The 20927-nt window shown below is 37.2% G+C and overlaps 2 protein-coding genes across 2 annotated transcripts; one reads left to right on the top strand and one right to left on the bottom strand.

Moving 5' to 3' along the window:
* Positions 1 to 11401: 11401 nt before the first annotated feature.
* Positions 11402 to 12775, bottom strand: LOC132172332 (Bifunctional inhibitor/lipid-transfer protein/seed storage 2S albumin superfamily protein). The gene is made up of 3 exons (XM_059583813.2): positions 12411 to 12775; positions 11753 to 11839; positions 11402 to 11629 (listed from the first exon to the last, which is right to left on the bottom strand). Exons 1-3 carry the CDS (start codon positions 12727 to 12729, stop codon positions 11502 to 11504), a joined length of 534 nt encoding a protein of 177 aa, XP_059439796.1. The 5' UTR covers positions 12730 to 12775; the 3' UTR covers positions 11402 to 11501.
* A 3093-nt stretch (positions 12776 to 15868) lies between these two features.
* On the top strand, positions 15869 to 17455 carry LOC132172528 (non-specific lipid transfer protein GPI-anchored 16-like). The gene is made up of 4 exons (XM_059584043.2): positions 15869 to 16192; positions 16380 to 16406; positions 16728 to 16793; positions 17085 to 17455. The coding sequence occupies exons 1-4, from the start codon at positions 15877 to 15879 to the stop codon at positions 17285 to 17287; spliced, it is 612 nt and encodes a 203-aa protein (XP_059440026.2). The 5' UTR covers positions 15869 to 15876; the 3' UTR covers positions 17288 to 17455.
* Positions 17456 to 20927: the final 3472 nt, after the last annotated feature.

The raw sequence follows: 20927 nt of genomic DNA, 5'->3' as shown, positions 1-20927 counted from the left end.
AAATGTAAGAAGACAATACACGATAGAACTCCAATGTGGGTGGGAGTTAAACCACAGCTCAGATTCTACTACCCATTATATGTTGAACTACATTATATATAACCCCCACACACTAGAGCCAGAACGTGGGCAGCCCACTTTGTTATATTCTGTTTTACGGAGCTAAAACAAAGGAAATGACCAAATGGTTTTTATTCGTGCACCAGTTCTCTATTCATGGGACAACTCCTCTCCCACTTCTCTCTACTCTCACATCTAATTATGACATGTGTTGGAGCATTTTTTGGTCTAACAGTCTCCAATTGTTGAGATCTTCTCGTTCTTTGAGGAGTCTTTGATCTTCGATCTTCGGGCCACTACAAAATAACAAGAGCGTCAAAGGGGTCTTCGGGGCCTTTGCCAGAGATTCTCCGATGCTTAAGTTAGCAGTCGTATGTGGAGTCAAAATGTAGCATGAGCTAGTATAATATTGAGAAATAATTTGATCAATCCCCTATTACTAATGCCTTGAGTTCCCTTTTATAGGGTTTTATTGTGTAACCGCTCCCTCCATGTTCTCCCTTCATGTGATTGAGGGATAATGTGAGGTAGTGGAGAAATAGTGGAGATAATAAAGGGTGGTTGAAAGATAGTGGGACCCATAGTGGATTTTATCCCCAACGGCAAGTATTTGGGACTGGGTCTTTGTACACATCGTGGCCTATCAGATTCCCTGAAGTTTACATAAGTAAATTTCCGATTTGGTGTTTATGCTTTCTTGGATTAAAGTTTTCATGTTTACAGTTGCCTGTAATTTGGTTATTGACGTATATGAACCATCTAAGCCAAACAATCTATGCAGAAGTATGAGCCATGGTAATGATATTTAGCTTCTGAACTAGAACGAGAAACCTTATATATTTTGTTTCTTATGGGATTTCCTCCAAAATCATTGTGATTATTTCCTTGTAGAAACAAATTAAACAATTGTTAGCATTCTCCCTTATTTGGGAAGCTTGATCCAAAGGATCTTTATCTTGTATACTTGCTGCACATTTCCTATAAGAAGCAATATAAAATACTCTCTATTCTCATCGAGAGAGATTCCTAAACTCCTTTAATATTGAAGAATACACACTTTAATTTGATTATGCAGAGGATTAGATTATGTAGAGGATTAGGTCAAATGGTTATTAGGTTCTTGCAGTCCTAGAAGAATTGCAAGAAAATGGGAAATGAGAGAAAGAAGAAGATTAGTGGGGGAAAACGAGGGAGGGAATAAAAAGAAAAGAAGCAGCATTTTATAGTTTCTTTCAATTTTGGTTTGAAATTTGAAAGTTAAATGTATGTTGACGTGGGATGTTGAAAGTCATTGGATATATCAAACGATCCAAATTTTTAAAAGTGCTGATGGACAATTTCTTTAACATTGCCAAGGATCCCGATACTGAGAAAAACCTTGCATTCGGACGTGGTGTAAAACCTCCACTTTACAGCACCCAATAAACAATTGACGCACAAGCCAAAAATAATGCATAGAATATACATGAAACACACAGATCATCGCATATAAAACCCATTAAAAATATCTTATCTCATCTTCATGATAGCTGCCAATATTGTCTGACGCTGACGGTAATGGAAGAAGCGGGTGAGGTTGACGTCGGCAATGTTGGGGAAGAAGCGGGAGAGGTTGACGCTGGCAATGACAGGGAGGAAGTGGGAGAGGTCGCATTGACTTGCGTGGGTTTCTGGCCGTGATCCACACAGGTCTAGCCAGACCTAGCCGCTGGGTCGCAGTGACCCAAGCGGCTCTACAACCCACTCCCAACAAATTCAATTGGTCTCGGACTCTTTTTATCTCATAACTAGCCCAAAGTTATCATTAATTACATTTTATTCATCTATAAAAATACACTATGATTTATTTAATTACACAAGAGCTCACTTATTGCTTAAAATTGAAATTGACCCCTCTATGAAATATCCATAGTAAAATAAAGTCAAAATAATTTACTGTCACTTTATTTCAACATCTTAATATTTGATTGCATGATTTAATTGGTCATAATGATATATTCCGCGAACATACAAAACATATCGAGATTGATTATTATTTTGTGCATCACCATTTATATCAAGAAACTCATTGCTTAGCCCAAACAGAAATGGTGTTTCTAAGGTGGACTTGGGTCGAGGGGTGCGTTGGAAGGGGGGAAAGAAGGGTGATAGTGCACGAGGTAGTAAGGAACAATAGATTGTTATGCATAGTGTTACAACAATGGCAAGTCCCCAAGAGAAGGGAATAGCATTCATAGCTAGAAGAGAAAGGCCCGTGCTAGTATGGGAGAGGCCACGAGTTCTGGTATGGAGAATGAAAAGTTGGAGGTAGGACCTAAAAATGAAAGATTTGCAGATGGGAGGCATGCCCCAGTAAGCATGGAATTGGCGGAGGCTGTGGAGCAGCCCCGCCAACAGCTATGATTCTCCTCAGCTGGAACTACCGGAGACTTGGGAACCCTATGGCAGTTCGTGATCTCCGCCTTCTAGTGAAGGAGAGGAAGCCCAATTTTTTGTTTCTAATTGAAACAAAAAGTTTACGGAATAAAATGGAACCATTACGGATCACACTTGGCTATCACAGTTTATTTACAATGGACCCTGTTGGTCATAGTGGCGGATTAGCTTAATTTTGGGAGGAAGATTATGACCTGTCCATAACCAATTTCTCTTGTAGGCATATTATTGCAAGTGTTATTTCTCCAAGAGATGGTTTTGAATGGAAGATGACCTACTTTTATGGACACCCTAAGGTCGCCAAAAGACACGAAGCCTGGGCTTTGTTGAAATATCTCAAAAATATTTCTCCAAACCCATGGCTATGTATGGGAGATTATAATGAGATAGTTTGTGCCTCTGAGAAGTAGGGAGGAGTCAAATTAGAGTATTGCCAACTTGGAGATCTTGGTCATGCTTGGTCTAAATACACATGGTCTAATTTAAGAGAGGAAGGGGGTTACACTAAAGAAAGACTTGACCATGCACTTGCAAACAATGAATGTTGTGGATTTTTCATGGAGACTGAAGTGCAAGTGTTGGCGGCTTGATCCTCTAATCGGAAGCCCACCGTGGTACGGTTCACTAAGTCTTGGCTGGATCATCGCATACCCAAGAGAGGCTTCAAACTTGAAACCAACTGGTTGCTGGATGACGAATTCCATCAGGTTGTGAGTGAGGTATGGCGCATGGACAATAATGAAGATAATTAGTTGACAATAGTTAGTTAAAAAATAAACCAGTGTGGGGAGGTGCTAACCTAGTGGAGTATGGGCAAATTTGGCAACACAGAGAAGGAGATAAAAAATAAAACTACCAAGCTTAAGGCTCTCCAACTTGAAGAAGGCCCTGGGTCAGTGGCACAGATAAAAAAACCCCAATAAGAGATAGACTTACTACTAGAATAGAAGGATGTGAAGTGGAAACAGAGGGCCAAGACCAACTGGTATGATAAAGGGGACCGTAACACTCATTTCTTCCCTGCGTGGGCCAACCAAAGAAGACGTACCAACCGGGTAACCTGTGTTAAAGATGCTGCAGGGGTAGAGTAGAAGGATATGTCAGGCGTAAGTCAGGCTTTTGTTCAATTCTACCAATAGCTCTACATGACAGATGGCATGGATGGAATGGAAGAGTGTTTTGAAGGGCTCACACCCACGATGACAAAGGAGATAAATGGGTCTTTGCTGGCTGAGTTTACCGGAGATGAGGTGGAGGCAGCTCTATCATAGATGGCCCCTTTGAAATCTCCAAGTCCCGACGGCTTTTCTTTTTTATTTTTTTTAGAAATCGTGGACTATTGTAAGTACAAAGGTATGTAAGGCTGTGTTGGGTTTTTTTAATGGAGGAGTTTTTGATCCTGAGTTAAACAACACATTTTTTACCCTTATTCCCAAAAAGAAAAAACCTAGCAATGTCATCGAATATCGAACTATAAGCCTCTGTAATGTGTTTTATAAAATTATTGCTAAAGCATTGGCAAATAGGCTCAAAAAGGTATTAGCCCACATCATCTCCCCAATTCAAAGTGCGTTCATTCCAGGATGCCTTATCACGGTCAATATTTTGGTTGCATTTAAGGCTCTTCACACTATGAATGGGCGAAAAATCATGGCACTTAAACTGGATATGAGCAAGGCGTATGATCGGGTAGAATTGAGTTTTTTTGGAGGGGATTATGCGTCAAATGAGATTTGCACCTAGATGGATTGAATTGGCTATGACATGTGTTCGTACGGTTCTCTTATTCAGTCTTAATTAACGGACAACCGAATGGGCGTATCATCCCCACTAGAGTACTTTGCCAACGTGACCCGCTTTCACCTTATTTTTTCATCATGTGTGCAGGTCTTAGCAATTTACTACGAAAGGCCAAAATAAAAAAGGTGATTACGGGGCTTCCTATCACTCGGGGAGGGATGCGGCTAAGCCACATTTTCTTTGCCGATGACAACTTATTGTTTTGTAGGGCAACCACTGGGGAGTGGACTAAAATGCAGGAGATCCTTAATATCTATGAGAGAGCCTCGGGACAAAGGTTGAATAGAGAGAAGACGTCATTATTCTTCAGCAAAATACCAACCTTCAAACCCAAAATATCCTCAAGTCCATGGTTGGAGTGAACTGTACATAGTCCTATGACAAATATCATGAGCTTCCACCTTAATTGGTAGCTCTAAAGTCCGCTTCTTTAAGAATATAGAGGGGAGGATTTGGGATTGATTTAATGGATGGAAGGAACAGTTTTTATCTTAGGCAGGGATGGAAGTTACTCAAAGCGGTCATTCAAGCCATCACCACTTATGTCATGAGTGTCTTTCAACTACCAAAAAGCCTAAGCAAAAGAATCAACTCCATGATGTCGAGGTTTTGGTGGGGGCACAAAGACAATCTGTCTCCAATACCGTGGATGGGATGGAGCCGAATGGGTTTGGCAAAGGATAAGGGTGGCTTGGGGTACAAGGATATTGAATGTTTCAATCAAGCCATGTTGGAAAAACAGGGTTGGCGCCTTATCAAATATCCTACATCTCTGATGGCGCAAATTTTAAAGGCAAAGTACTATACAAGAGATGGCTTTCTTGAATCCAAATTGGGCTCTCATCCCTTCTATGCATGGAGAAGTATCTGGAAGGCCAAAGAATTGCTGAGGGAAGGAATCATATGAAAGGTGGGCAATGGTCTATCGATCAAGAGTTGGAGAGATTGTGGATCCCTTCTCTAATTACTTATGCTATCCACACCCCTCACTGAATTCTCTCTCCTGATGCCTGTGTATATACCCTCATGGATGAGGAACAAAAATGGTGGAATCTTCCAATGCTCCGATAACTCTTCAGTCATGACGAAGTGGAGAAGATATGCAGTTTGATCCCTTGTCCTGGACGACAACCTGACACTATCATATGGCTTGGTGCACGGAATAGGGAGTTTTCTATTTGAAGTGCCTACCACTTAGCTAAGGATATTTTAGAGAGGGGACGGGGATCTAGCTCGGAGGGCCAGCCAGCTGAAGGTATATGGAGGAAAGTTTGGAATGTCAGGGGTCCTAATGTAGTTCAAACGTTTTTGTGGAAAGCATTTCATAACATTTTGCCCACAAAAGCAAACCTTTTTAGAAGACATATCACAATTGACTGCTTATGTCCTTTATGTGGGAGGGAAAAGGAAACTACTAGCCACATACTCTGGAGTTGTCCCTCAGCTCGAGACGTATGGATGGAGTGTAGTAGGAAGATCTAGAAGTTCCCTAGTGCAGAGGAGGACTTCATCAATATCTTTGCCACCTTATTGGGGAAACTCGATGAGGAGGAGGTGCAACTTTGTACAGTGGTAGCTCGGCAGCTGTGGTACTGGAGGAACGTGGTTGTTTTAGGAGGTGAGATGATTCATCCAACTGTGGTGGTACAAAGTGCAAGCTAGGGAGCAGATAGAGAGTTTTGAACTGGCCATGGCTTCTCATAATCCAACGAAGAGAACCTCATCCCTGTCTGCGACAAAGCCCAAATGGACAAAAACCCTTGGTTGACTTTATTAAGGTGAACTGGGATATTGCATCCCTCGATGTAAGGCGGAATAAAGTGGGCATCGGTGTTGTGGCATGGGACCATGCACGACAAGTGGTGGCTATTCTCGGTGACTCGAAGCTTGCCACTACGTACCCAACAGGAGCAGAGACATTGGCAACTTGGCATGCAGTGGAGCTGTGTCTACAGCTTGGGTTGCAGAAGATTATGCTTGAGGGCGATGCACTTGAGGTAGTCCAAAGCTTTCTTCATGAGGATAAACGGGGGGATCGTTATGGACATGTCATGCAAGATGCGACTAAGAGGCTGCGGTGGGTATAAGAATAGAGGGTTGATCATATTCCATGGAAAGCTAATGGGGTGGCTCATAGTATTGCTAAGTTGACTTTGTCTCTTATGGAGAGGACGCTCTGGGGAATCACCGGTAGGGGGGATTCCCCCTTGTATCCATGAACGTGTACTTGCTGAACAAGCATTTATTTAAGCAATAACAAGATACCTTGCTTTCAAAAAAAATAATAAAGAAAAAGAAACTCATTGCCTATATATTTCATATTCCAATGGCCTCGTTCTCTTATAAATGTGCTTAATTTGTGTATAATTGGTCATCAGATAAATATTCCATTCACTTTTCTATTAAAGTTTCTTACAAGTGTCACACAACATTGATATGAAGCAACTGTGTATAGAGCATTCACAATAAATTTTCTAGATTTGTATACAAAATAATTAACCAAAAGCTATTTTTCCTAATAGCTAATGATTTGATTATCTATTATTTTTCTATATCATTTAAATTTTTATTTTTTATTTTACTTTCTAAACATATACTTACTTGTTGATGAAAATAAATAAAGAAAAAGAGAAAAAAACAAATAACACAAAAAAAAAAACCCTAGCAAAGCTTAAGGAAGTGCCGCACAACTGAGGGGGAGGGGTTTCTCCCCCTCCCCCCCTCCTCTCTTTCCCCCTCTCTTTCCTTGATTTGTTCCCCCCTCCCTTCCCCATTTTCCTTCCCCCCCTCTCTTCCCCGATCTGTGTTTCTTTTATTTTTTGTGTTTGTTTTTGGATTTCGCTTTCTTTTCCTTGTTGTTCTTTGTTTGCTTGTTTATTCTTTCTTGCTAGGTGTTTGTTTGGGCACACTTTGTGGGTGCCGCTCATGGGGGATTCACTCAAACTTCCCCCCAATTTCTTTGAGTGCGTCGCCGATCTCCTTCGCGCCAGCTTTGCTGTTTACTGCCGTCTGCTGGGTCTTTTCACGCGTCCCCACCGCGATGTGCTTCCAACGCCATCTACGCATCGGTTTCCGACAAGCACGCGATCGGCTTTTCTTCCAGCTGCTGTCATCCGCCTAGTGTGCTCATATTTTTAAAATTTTAGTTGTATTGCTTTGATTTTCCTTGTATTTTTCTTGTTTTTCTTGCTGCTTGTAATAAGGCCATGTCCTCTCTCTTGATCTCCTCGCTTGTTATTTTGGTCCAGACCCCTGGGGTTGTGGATGTGAACGATATCCTGGCTTTCGGGTTCAGGAGGATGTGTGTCGGCATGGGGTCCTTTTGATCTCAGGGTCGAGAAATAAGAGTTACCTATGCATTAGTTTGTGTCTGCCTAGCACAGATCTGTTATTTCAACTGAAGATTAGTTATAGGTTAGCGGATGTGTAATCTTTTAGTTACGACTTTGATTTTTTAGCTTTGGCTAGGATCTTTCAGAACGTTATGTTCTGTGATTGTAAGAGTTTTAATGCTCTTAATTCCTCTATTAATGAGATAATAATGATTTTCCTTAAAAAAATAAAAAATAAATAAATAAAGAAAAAGAGAAGGGGGAGAGAAAATCATAAAAAACTTATGCATTTATTTCCGTGTTTTCCTATATTTCCGTAAGCACAGTAAAAAAACTGCAAAATATATTTGATTTAGAAAACCAAGTGATGAGTTTTTTAAAATTTTTAATTAACCATTTTACTTAGAAATTTAAAATACATAACCATTTTTAGTTTTAGGGGCGGAACTACATAGTCTACATGGTTTCCCCAAAATTTTAAAAAAATGCCCTTAACCTTTTTTTTTTTTTTTTAAAAAAAAACAATTAGAATATACCCCTTTCAATTTTTTTATTTTTTTATTTTTACTTTTGCCCCGCAAACTATAAATGCTCGTTCCGCCTCTTGTTGGTTTATGAATGCTATTAATTGGTGCACGAAGTGGGTCCAAGACTCAAGGCTGTACCATCAACTGATGACGACTGATCAGATGGAAAGTCTATCAAATTGACATCTTCTTTGCTCTATTGAATCATAATTCATATGCCTTGACCATCATCACCACCGTCTGATATATATTACTAATCTTGTCAAATAGATTGGAGCGGTAGTGTTAGTTAAACAACACTCAACTCTCACACACTATTTACTTTATTTTTTTAAAAAAATTAATATCAAAACATTCTCACTTTTTTATTACATCATTCACTTTTTATATCATATAATTTACTTTTTACCACTATTTAAATAAAAAAAATCACTATAAAATAATTTTTTTTTATTGTGAACAATGTCTTGGAATTCCCTTGTTGTTTAACAACCAAGGCTGTAATCTTCTTTGACGATCGTTCTCACCACGAGCACGTTCATTTCATGCAAAGGCATTCGCTTTCACATTTTCCCAAAAAGTCTTGGAAAGGCTTTGGAGCATTTCTTGTCATGAAATTAAAGAGTTTTATATTAAGAGTTCTAATTACTTATTAAAAGAAACAATATAAAACTTAGAGGCATGATAAAGGTATAACTTTGGCCAAATTTTTCTCTTATGTTGTCATTTAAAAAAAAAATAAAATAAAAAATATAAAAAATTTATGAAGCAATAACATCCTATGTGGTTCTTTTTCTCATTTGGTATTTTTTTTTAAATGGTCTTTTTCTTCATATTAATGACTTTTTTTAAAAAAAAATGGCCATTTTTTTTTTGAAGAAAAATACTATTTTTTTTTTATATAAAAAAATACCAAAGAAAAAAAAGGACCACATATGATATTATTGTTTCAATATATATATATATATATATATATATATATATATATATATATATATATTTTTTTTATTTTTTAAAAAATAAAAATAAGAGAAAAATTTGGTCAAAATTGTACATAAAAGTTTTACCATCATCATTTCTCTAAAACTTAACGGTTAAGAAAAAGGAATTAAAAGAGGAAAAATAAAAGGTTTGAATTATGAGAGGAACATTAACTGATGATGGCCAGAAGCTTCCAAGAAAGATAAATTATTCCGCCAACATAAAATATGCTGCAAAATAGAAAAGCAGGATCAGCAAGCAACCTACAGGAAAGTTTGACCCGCAAATCATTGCGGGTTATGTGGTCTTTTTCTTTAGTTTTGATGGTCTTCTAGACTAACTTTCTACACCGACAAAAAATTAGTTTAATAAAGTGATATTTGTTTATGAAATATGTGAAAAATATATATTTTTATTAATATTATTAAAATATATATATAAAGCAGTGTTATTAAAAAAATGTGCATTTTTTAGGTGTAAAAATGCGATTAGTCGTTAAAACCGCTAACTATAATCATCTAAGTGGTTAGTAAAATTTACTAACCATCTCTGCTAATTGACAAGGCGGTTAGCGGTTAATAACTCTAATAATCGCTAATCATTTTTTAAAAGAATTTATTTTATTTTATTATTATTTTTTTAAAAATCAAAATAATATTTCTATGGTAATATGATAATATCATACTACATGGTACATGACATATCATTTCTAAATTTTTATACATTTTTATATATATTTAAAATTTTAAACACAAAACAGACATCGTTTCATATATATACATAAGCGGTTAGCGGTTTTGAAAAAAACCTAAAACTGTTAACCGTAACCGCCTATGCACTTAATAATTTTTCTTAACAACTTTTAAAAGCAGTTACCGATTAGTACGATTAGCAATTAGACCTCTAATATTTTTTACATACCATTTTATTAGACTAATTTGTCAAACGAAAATACCTTGTACACAACCCGTTAATCTCGTCTTGAATTCTTTTTATGCAAAGCCCATTAAAACCTTTTCCAACGATGCCAATAAATGCAAAAATCCTTTTTATCTTCAGACGTAAATTTTCTTTAAATCTAAAGAAAATATCTTTCAATTTATTTAAAATAGTGTCAAGTGTCCTTCAACCCATTTTAGCACGGAATATTTGGTTGAGAAGAAATGCTATGGTCCATGGGGTATTTTTACACACCCAACCCAACTCTTTCTTGCCGCTTCCACGGCTTTGGAAGACTTCCGTAGGGCCACTTGGCCCACTTCATGTTCAGATGAGGAGAATTGCAAGGCCCCTACTAATAGACGTGAGCCATGGAAAGCACCACCCAATCCTATGATTAAAATAAACTGGGACGAATCTGTTGCTAAGGAACAGGGACGGATTGGTTTGGGATAGAAGCTCGTGATTTAAATGGAAAATGTCTAGCTGCAAGGTGCAAAACAATTGAGGTAAACGTCGAACCGGTTATGGCGGAAGCTCTCGCTGCTCTCCATGCACTTAAGATGGGAAAGGAGATGGGCTTTAATGCAATAATTTTTAAGGGGGATTCACAGCAAGTTGTATCTGTGGTGAACTCATTGAGGGTGAATATGAACAGGTTTGGCCATTTTGTGGAAGATATACAAGAAGGTCTACAAACATTGGGCTTGACAGAATTTCAACATGCCTTTTGGGAAGCTAATCTAGTTGCACATGGTCTTGCTAGAGAAGCAACCACCCATATCATAGATTAGTCTTGGTTGGATGAAAATCCGCCATGCGTCTGGGACATTCTAAGGAGGGATGCAGTTGTTCCCTTTCCTTGATTGTATTGATCTTTTTTTGAGATTAATAATAGCAGAAGCATCACTATTCGTTAAAAAGAGATGCATGTAACATGTTATTGTAACATGTAACATCTTAGATGCATGTAATTGTACTTGTAAAAAGACAAAGACCACATGCTATGCATTTTCCTGCTGAGAAATGTACGTTTGTTGCAAGTGGTTGGCAACCCAACATGAGACAACATCATTTCATAGGCTGTGCAGAAAATTACAAATCTATCCACCCCTAGTACTACTAACATTTTTGTTTCTCATCACTTTTATTCTCAATTACCCGGATTGGTATAAAGCCAATCTACTCCTTTGAGGACAAAGATTCTCATTATTTCAAATGAAACCAGGAAGATTTTTTGTATTATATATTTATTAGGCTAATCGATATCATCTTAAGCTAATCGATCTCCAAGAGAAGCAGTACTCTTCACTCAACTTTTTTTTATTAAACAATAATAATAAAATACAAGCACATTTCTCTACAAGTAACGCAACAGCATAAAATTACAAGGGACTAAAGATTCATTCAGAAAGAAGAAGAAGACTCAAAACAGAAGTGTCTCAGCACAAGACATTATGAAGAGCAGGAAGAGCATCAAATGGAGTGGCGCTTTGACGACACTTCCATCGGAAAAACCCCCGTCTAATGATGGGACTGTTTTCGACCCTGTTCCTGCATTTAATTACCAAAAGACAATAATTAAGTTACTTGTTTTTTAAACTGTCTCAACATAAAACTGAATTATGAAAAGGTTGTTTATTAATTCATCCTATATATATATATATATATATATACCTGAAGGAGTGTCTGATGCTGAAGGAGTAATTGCACCTGCAGGAGAACCTACCGGGGGAGATCCTGAACTTGGTGGTCCGTTGGCGGCTGCTTTACCATGGCATATATATTAGTTTTCAAACCAAAAAATGACATGTAATGTTTTTTTGGTCAAAAAATGTTGTTAGGGAATTCATCTTCTGGCGTTTGGTGGGTATGAAAAATTATAAATATTTTTTATATTTTCATTCAATCATATTAATTAACCTATAAAATTCATTTTTATTCATAACATAAAAATATTAATATGAAATCATTAAAAATAATTAACCTAAAAATTTGATTTCCGGTGGAGTTCCGATGGTGATCTGGGCCATCTGGGGGTAGTCAGGTAGAGGTCGGCGGTGATACAAGGGGTGGAGAATGAGAAAATCAAACTCGAAAAATAGTTTACGAAAACAATTTTTCAAAATTAAAGATTTATTTATTTATTTATTTTTTTCGATCAAACCGAAAATATTTTCGATTTGATTATTATTTTCGGTTACATCAAACACCAGAAAATACGAAAAACATTTTACGATATGGAGCCTTAAACGAAAATGTGTATATATTATGGATTTGATTCAATAATCAGTGAGGATAATAATTATATGCATGTTAAACTACTTGGGCTCACCTTTGCACTGGTTAATGGGTGGAGTTTGCATGTTGCAAGCAGTGGGTAGCGATAGGGCTAGAGTTTGATTTATAGTAATACCCAAGGAGGCAGCACCACCATTTAGGGCGGAGCAAAGGCACCGCGGTGACGTTTGAATGACATTAGAGAGCTGAGAGCAGCATGAAGATGATGGGGTTGATGAGTTTCCCGTTATGTAGTTGAGGCATGGGGACAGATTTGAGAGAACACTAGTGCAACCCGACTGAGCCCCGGCTCCAGCTGAAAGCATGGCCACAAGGACCACTACAAAACCCATTTCAATCCCTTTGAAAGCCATTTACTAATGTTGGCTGCAGCCTGATAATTAAGGTCTATGATGTTTGTTTAGGTTAGTAGATTTGGAGTTGGAGCAAAATTAAAGAATATGAGATTTATGTAGGAAAATTATGTGGAAATGGACAAACAAATTGGTATATTTGGGTGGCCAACTTCTACTAAACTACGGGTGGTTGTGATAACTAAAAGATCTTCTAGATGTCAAAGAAAAAAAAAGATGCACTTATTTAAATCTTTCATGGGTATTGACGACTTAAAAGTATGTCTAAATTTTAGATTATCTAGGATTTAATTAATCATTTTAATTGACCTGAAAAAAAAAAAAACATTTTAATTGGAGAGTCCCTTATATCATGACATGATTTTACGGCATCCAATAAAAAATATTTGATACATCAAATACAATAGAGATGAAAATATTATATCTTTAATTCAAATCAATGTCATGGACTTTTCTATTCATTCTAACTCAACGCCCACCACTCACCCACTTCCGAACCCCAAAAATAAAAGTCTCAAAAACCGATCAAGTCGATAGCTTTAATGGACGCCTAATTTACACCACCACCAAATTGAAGTTATTCACTTTTAACTGACCTATTTTAGTAGCAAATAGCGGCAAAAAGAGTGACGTACTCGAATACTTTCCCATTTTTAACTTGTGGACGGTTGTATATATTGATATTATCTATACGTATGGTGAACTAATATCGATCAACGTCAACTGATACGTCAATGCTCTGGCCACTGTTAGTTTTTTAAGCAAGCAGCTCAACTAATGGCACAAATTGGATGAAATGGGATGGGCCATTCGTTTTTAGCTTTTATTAGAATATATATTAAATTATTAAAAATTAATTAATTTTTATAATTACTTTAAGCTTTTTAGGATGTGGAATTGGATAAGAAAGAAGTAGAACTCATGGCAACTATAGTGAGAAAAATATGGTTTTGCAGAGATACAATAGTGTTTGGAGGAAAGTTCATTCATCCGTCCACGCTAATTCAAAGTGCAAGACTGAAATATAGAAGTTTCAAATTAAAGTGGGTCTTTTTCGCCTTGTAGATTGATTAAAGTTAATTGGGATGCGACGATAAACAAATGAAGGAAAATGGTGTGGGTGGGGGTCATTTTTAGAGATTACGAGCTAGGGGCATGTTTTGACAACCATGTGCTCCATTAAGTCCTATATATATTGTTGATCATATTGTTGCAGAGGCTTATGCAACTTGAAAAGCGGTAGAATTTTCTAAAGATTTAGGCCTTTTGAATATAATATTGGAGGTTGATGTTCTGGAGATGGAAGCACAATGTTGGAGTCAATATGGGCATTTAATTGAGGATGCGTACATACTACTTAGGCCGTCTCTAATTATATATTGACCCTGAGGCACGTTAAAAGGGAAGCAATTTAACGTTCGTTGGAGCAAATTTGGGTGGGAAGACTACCTAGCTTTTATTCCTGATTTTGTAATCATTAAAAGTGTTAAGTTATTATGATTTGAATGAAAGCTTGGATTTTCCTCTTAAACATGGTATTGAGTTCAAACTTTATCTGCCTTATTCACTTCTCATTTTAATTAAGGTTACGTTTGGTTTGCGGATTAGATCCTTGGATTGGACTAGTTAATACTAGGTATAACTAGTCCTTTATTTGGTAATACTCTATTCCTGGGAATAGTCTATTCCCATGGAACTACTAATTTCATACACACAGAGTTAGTTAAGCCACTAAAAAATGAGTGGCTTAGCTAATCTATTACTGTGCGATTAAAATTAACGTGTAAAATTGCTAAAAAAAAAACCCTACCCTTCTTACACCCACGAGACTCTCACGATCTCCATCTCTCAAAGCGACTCTCTTAGTGCAAACTGCAAGAATCGCTCTGCGCAAGGTATCTCTCTCCCCTTCTTTTCTCTTCGTTCTCTTTTTTCTTGGTTATTTCGTTCTCTATCTGCTTCTTGGATTTTTTTTTTCTTCTCTCTCAATTTTTTTTTCTTTCTCTCTCCTTTTTTTTTTTTTTTAATCGTTATCTCTCAGTTTTTTTTTTTATTCTATTTTTTTGATTTCTTTTGATTCTCTACAACATTTCTTTGATTTTGTTGCTTCGTCTCTCTGTTTTTTTTTTTTTTTTTTTTTTTTTAAAAATTTCTATACCGTTTATTTTTCTTGATTTTGTTTCTCCGTCTCTCTTTTTCTGTACTGTTTGACTGTTTCTCTCTCTCTTATTTATTTATTTATTTATTTATTTTTTATTACTTTTGATTCTCTGTAACGTTTCTCTTTGATTTTGTTTCTCGGTCACTCTCTTTTTTCTTTTTTTTCTTTTTTTAATTTCTGTACTGTTTATTTTTCTTGATTGAGTTTGATTGACATTAGAATTCAAGATCGAGTTTGATTCTGTATAGTTGTTTATATTTTTTTTTTAAAAAAGGAATAATTGAAAAATCATGGAAATATTTTAGGAAATAAGATCACAATACGATTTTATTTACTAACATATTACATTGTACCAAACGAAGGAATATGTTTAGCTAGTCTATTCCAGCGTTACAACCAAACAAAAGAATATGAATTACTAATCTATTCTACATTCTTCTATTTCCAGTGGTAGCTAATCATTTTTCAATGGACTAGACAACCCATAAACCAAACGAGGCCTAAATATTTTACGTGTTAAGCATCACTTATTAAAGCTTGAGCATATATGTGTGGAAAAATATTAAAATATTAATTAAATAATTAAAAATCAACAAATTTCTATAAGTTTCAGCTTTTCAAATAAATAATAATTTAACAATTTTTTTTTTCTTTCACTTTAGATGAACAAAATCTAAAAAAAATTAAAAAAATTAAAAAATTAAAAAATTAAAAAGTCCGAAGCTATAACTGCTCCTTAATTTCCTTTTGGCCAAATGAATTAAAACGAAAGGAAGCTATAACTAACATACCTAACTAAAGACAAAAATGGATTGCTTCAAACATGCATGGATGTTAGTTAAGAGTCGTTGAACTCCAAAACCCGCTTCAAATCTACCTGTTCTTACTTTCCTTCAAATTAATTCCTTAAAACCCAATGTATAAATAAACCTCTTCATCATCATCAACCAATCCGATCAAGCAACCCATTTCTCCACACTGAAATCATGGATACTGCAATATTAGCAACTCTTTTACTCATTTCTGCAATATCGGTTAACGGGCAGATTAGCACACCATGCACGACGTCAATGCTCAGCAGCTTCACCCCATGTTTTAACTTCATTACCGGAAGCACCAACAACGGCTCAACACCGACAACGGGCTGTTGTGCTTCGTTGCAGACGCTGATGAGCACTAGCGTGGACTGCGCTTGTCTTCTTATAACTGCCAATGTCCCTGTTCAACTACCCATTAACCGAACTCTAGCTCTCTCCCTCCCTCGAGCCTGTAACATGGCCAGCGTGTCCGCTCAGTGTAAAGGTGGTGTTAATAATTTGTCCATATTTTTTTTTATAAATTTAATAAACCAACCTCTGAATTTGTGGGATCCACTATTGTCCACAAATCTAATGGCTATATATATATATATATATATATATATGTCTCTTACTGCTCAACTCAAATGCTAAAGAAATCTGATCATGGTAAATTTCATTTCATTTTGCAGCCTCTGGTTCTCCTCTACCTTCTCCAGGTATTGAAAAATTCAACATCCACACTTGTGTTGAAGTGTTCTTATTGGGATGTAGCAACAATAGCTAAAAAAATCAATCTGATTCCCTCTTTTGTTTGAGAATATTGAGAGTAATTAAAGAAATAATAATAATTTAAATGAAAAAGTGAAAGTGAATAACTAAAATGCTGAGTCGGATTTATGTATTCTGAACGAGAGTAACAACTAAAATAGTAAAGTGTATAAAAATGTTAATATTTGCTAAGAAAGTTATAAATGTTACCACTGTATATATCTATCAACACTATTGAGAAAAGTTTTCACTATAACTTTATTTGACAGGTCCTATCTCACTTGGACCAGCTCAGCCACCTCCATCTATAGCGGCTTCTCCTTTTAGTCCACGGGGTAATTAATTTTGATCTCGCTAAAGAAGTTTAGTACTTTTAAGTATATTGTTTTGATAAGTAATGTTATTTAGTAAACTTTTTTTTTTAGTTTACAAGTCATTGTTGATTCAAAGTAGATTTTTACTTCTATATCATTTTAGTTATATGATAGTTGTATAATAACCAATTAAATATCATTATTATTGTTCCAATATATATATGAAATATGAATTACAAATAACATCCCCAAAGTTGTGCATGCATGAAACCTTAACAATGAAAGTTTTTCTTTTCTTTTCCTGTTGGACAGCTTCTAAAGCAGAGGCTCTAGCTCCGGCACCGGAATCTGAAACACCAGCATCCCCACCGGTGGAAGCAGAAGCCCCTACAACAACAACTACTACTCCAGCAAAACGACCAGTGCTGACACCATCGACATCTGCTCCATCTTCTGTATACCCAGCACCTCTCCTACTACTACTTCTAGGAGCTATGATTTTTAAGTCATTCTAATTAATTAAGTAGCTTCCTTCTATATATATTTGATTTGATTTTCTTTCTTTTTCTGGATTGAGATAATATATTTGTTTTATGTTAATTTGTTTGGAGCTCCATCAATGGGTTAAGTGTTGGGTGTAATACTGTAATAGATATTGTGTATTCACAATCGACTTATAAGTATCCAATGAAGCATCAGATTTTCCATATCTAATTCAATTATTCACATAACTTTGTATCTCATTCATTCAAGTTTTCTTTTAGGCCACTATAGTCTATAGGCATGAATCTTTGCGATTTGATCACCTTTAATATGGACCGTTTATTACTTTTATAGGAGATATGATTTTTTTTAAAAAAATTAAATAAGGAAATGGTTACAGGGAATGATCTTTCTCATTTCTAATCCGAATTGAAGAAGAAGTGGGAGATCCTAAAAACGAAATTGGGGTGGGCTCCCCAACAACATATCCAAAACAAACTAAAACAGAGTATAAATAATTACAATAACTAGGAAATAGGACAAACAAATGACTTGGTCCTCTTAAGGGGCTGCACAAGGCAGTTAGAGAAGCAAAATGGGCACAGATTAAAGCAAGCCTATTTGAACCCCCATTTGAAACCAACAACAACCACGACGAACAGGCTGAGACAAAAATGCACTGTCATAGTCTGATGTAGAGATTGATGGAAGGAGAAGAACCAACACATATTCGGTTACAAAAATCTCGACAAAATGATCAAAACACCAAACACCATGGAGACAGCAACCCACAAAATCAACAAGTAGCAAACAACAAAAGAGCTGCAAAATACAAAGAAAATAAAAATACATGAAAAAAAAAAAAAAAAAACAAGAAAAAAGCCTACTGAACAGCGGCTGGAACAGACGACACGACGGGTGGAGGCTGGCGAGAGAGCTTTTGGCAGTAGCTCGAAGAACATGCAGCGGTGCGTGTGATCCACGCTCAGGCGCGTGTGATCCACGCGGCGACGAGTGGTGGCTGGAATAGGGTGACAAAGACTTCGACGAGAAGCTGGGAGGATGAGAAAGACCCTGGTGGGGCGCGTTGGAGCAGTGTAGGAATGGAGGCTGACAGATTTGGCTGGGAGAATTCCAAAGTTGAGAACCATCGTAGAATCGAGAACAACGTGACTGCAGGGGTGGAGCGAGGCCAAAGGTGGCCGACCAGGCGGGGTGGAGTGGACTGAAAGTGGCAGAACAGCGACATTGCTGCTCAGGGGAAAAAAAGGAAGAAAAATAGAATGGGCAATGGAGGGGGGGAGGGAAATGACCGCTTTAGGCGGAGGGGAAGCCTCACTAAGGAGGTGGAAAATGCAGAAAAATGAAGAGACTTCTAAAAAAATAATAATGCAAAGACGCTTTTTTTTTCGTTTCTTTTTTTTTTCTTTTTTTTCTTTTTAAGGTACTTAAGTTGAATATATTTAGACACTTTTGTAATTGTACTCTTATAATTTAAAAGGTGTCAATATTGGCTTACCATGTTATAACAGTTAATTTGTAATGTCAACCCTATCATTAAGGTTTAGGGTTAAATTAGACAATAAACCTGTGGAATGAAATGTACACTGTAAATGGTCAAATGCGAATTCGAAATTGTTTGGCACGAAAATTTACGAGCTTATGCAAAACTTCGATGCGATCAAGTTAGTGAAGTTCGATAGCCCCTATCCCGGCGGAATGACTTGAATCTCTTCGTTCCCCTAATCGACAAGATCGCCTTGAACAACTGCACACGCATGTAAAATTGCGGGCAAATCGGATGAAGTCGTATTTTTACAACTATGACCAAATCCCGTGGGCCTAACAAAATAGTTAAGTATGAACTCGGAATTGTTTGACACGAAAATTTGGGAGCTTGTGCAAAACTTCGAAGAGATCATTTCGGAGGGTGCCATGAAGTGATTCGAGTTCGTTTGCCCTCCTATGCTCACTAATGAACGATAACTTCTTTCTGGAAGTTCGGTAGCCCCGATCTCCCTGGAATGACTTGAAACTCTTCGTGTAACCTGTCGACAAGATCGCCTAGAACAACTACACATGCTCGTAAAATTTTGAGCCAGTCGGATGAAGTTGTATTTTTACAACTAGGATTCTAGGACCAAAGCCCATGGGACTAACAAAATGCTCAAGTGTGAACCCGAAATTGTTGGCACGAAAATTTACGAGCTTGTGTAAAACTTCGATACGATCATGTCGGTGGGTGCCACGAAGTAATTTGAGTTTGTTTGTCCTTCTATGCTCTCTAATGAACAATAATATTTTTTGGAAGTTCAGTAGCCCCGATTCCACTAGAACGACTCGAATCTCTTCGTGCCACCCGTCGAAAAGATCGCCTTGAACAATTGCACAGGCTCGTAAAATTGCGGGCAAATCAGAAGAAGTTATATTTTCACAACTAGGACCAAAGCCCATGAGCCTAACAAAATGGTCAAGTGTGAACCCAGAATTGTTTGGCACGAAAATTTACGAGCTTGTGCCAAACTTCAAGGCAATCATGTTAGCGGGTGCAATGAAGTGATTCGAGTTCGTTTGCCCCCTTATGTTCACTAATGAACGATAACTTTTATTGAAAGTTCAGTAGCCCCGATCCCACCAGAACGACTCGAATCTCTTCGTGCCACCCGTCGACATGATTGCCTCGAACAACTACACTTGCTCGTAAAATTGCAGATAAATCGAATGAAGTTGTATTTTCACAACTAAGACCAAAGCCCATGGGCCTAACAAAATGGTCAAGTGCGAACTCGGAATTGTTTGTCACGAAAATTTACGAGCTTGTACAAAACTTCAAGGCGATCATGTCGATGGGTGCAACGAAGTGATTCGAGTTCGTTTTTCCCCCTAGTTCACTAATGAACGATAATTTTTTCTGAAAGCTCGGTAGCCCTGATCCCGCCGGAATGACTCGAATCTCATTATGCCACCCGTCGACATGATCGTCTCGAATAATTGCACACGCTCGTAAAATTTCGGGCCAATGGGATGAAGTTGTATTTTCACAACTAGGACCAAAGCCCATGGGCCTAACAAAATGGTCATGTGCGAACTTGTAATTTTTTGGCACGAAAATTTACGAACTTGTGCAAAACTTCGAGGCGATCATATCGGAGGGTGCCACGATGGGATTCGAATTCATTTGCCCCCTAGTTCACCAATGAACGATAACTTTTTCTGAAAGTTCGGTAGCCCCGATCTCGCTGGAACGACTCGAATCTCTTCTTACCACTTGTCAGCATGATCGCCTTGAACAACTGCATAAGCTCGTAAAATTTCGGGTCAATCAGATAAGTTGTATTTTCACAACTAGGACCAAAGCCCATGGGCCTGACAAAATGGTCAAGTGCGAACCTTTAATTGTTTGGCATGAAAATTTACAAGCTTGTGCAAAACTTCGAGGTGATCACGTCGGAGGGTGCCACGAAGTGATTTGAGTTCATTTGCTCCCCTAGTTCACTAATGAACGATAACCTTTTTTGGAAGTTCGGTAGCCCCGATCCCGCCGGAACGACTCGAATCTCTTCTTATTACCTGTCGACATGATAACCTCGAACAACTGCACACGCTCGTAAAATTTCGGGCCAATCGGATAAGTTGTATTTTCACAAGTAAGACCAAAGCCTATGGGCTAAC

The sequence above is a fragment of the Corylus avellana genome, chromosome 1, assembly GCF_965113065.1.
Source record: "Corylus avellana chromosome 1, dhCorAvel1.hap1.2, whole genome shotgun sequence".
Lineage (NCBI taxonomy): Eukaryota > Viridiplantae > Streptophyta > Magnoliopsida > Fagales > Betulaceae > Corylus > Corylus avellana.
The sequence above is the reverse complement of the archived record's forward strand: the minus strand, read 5'-3'. Positions and strand labels throughout refer to the sequence as shown.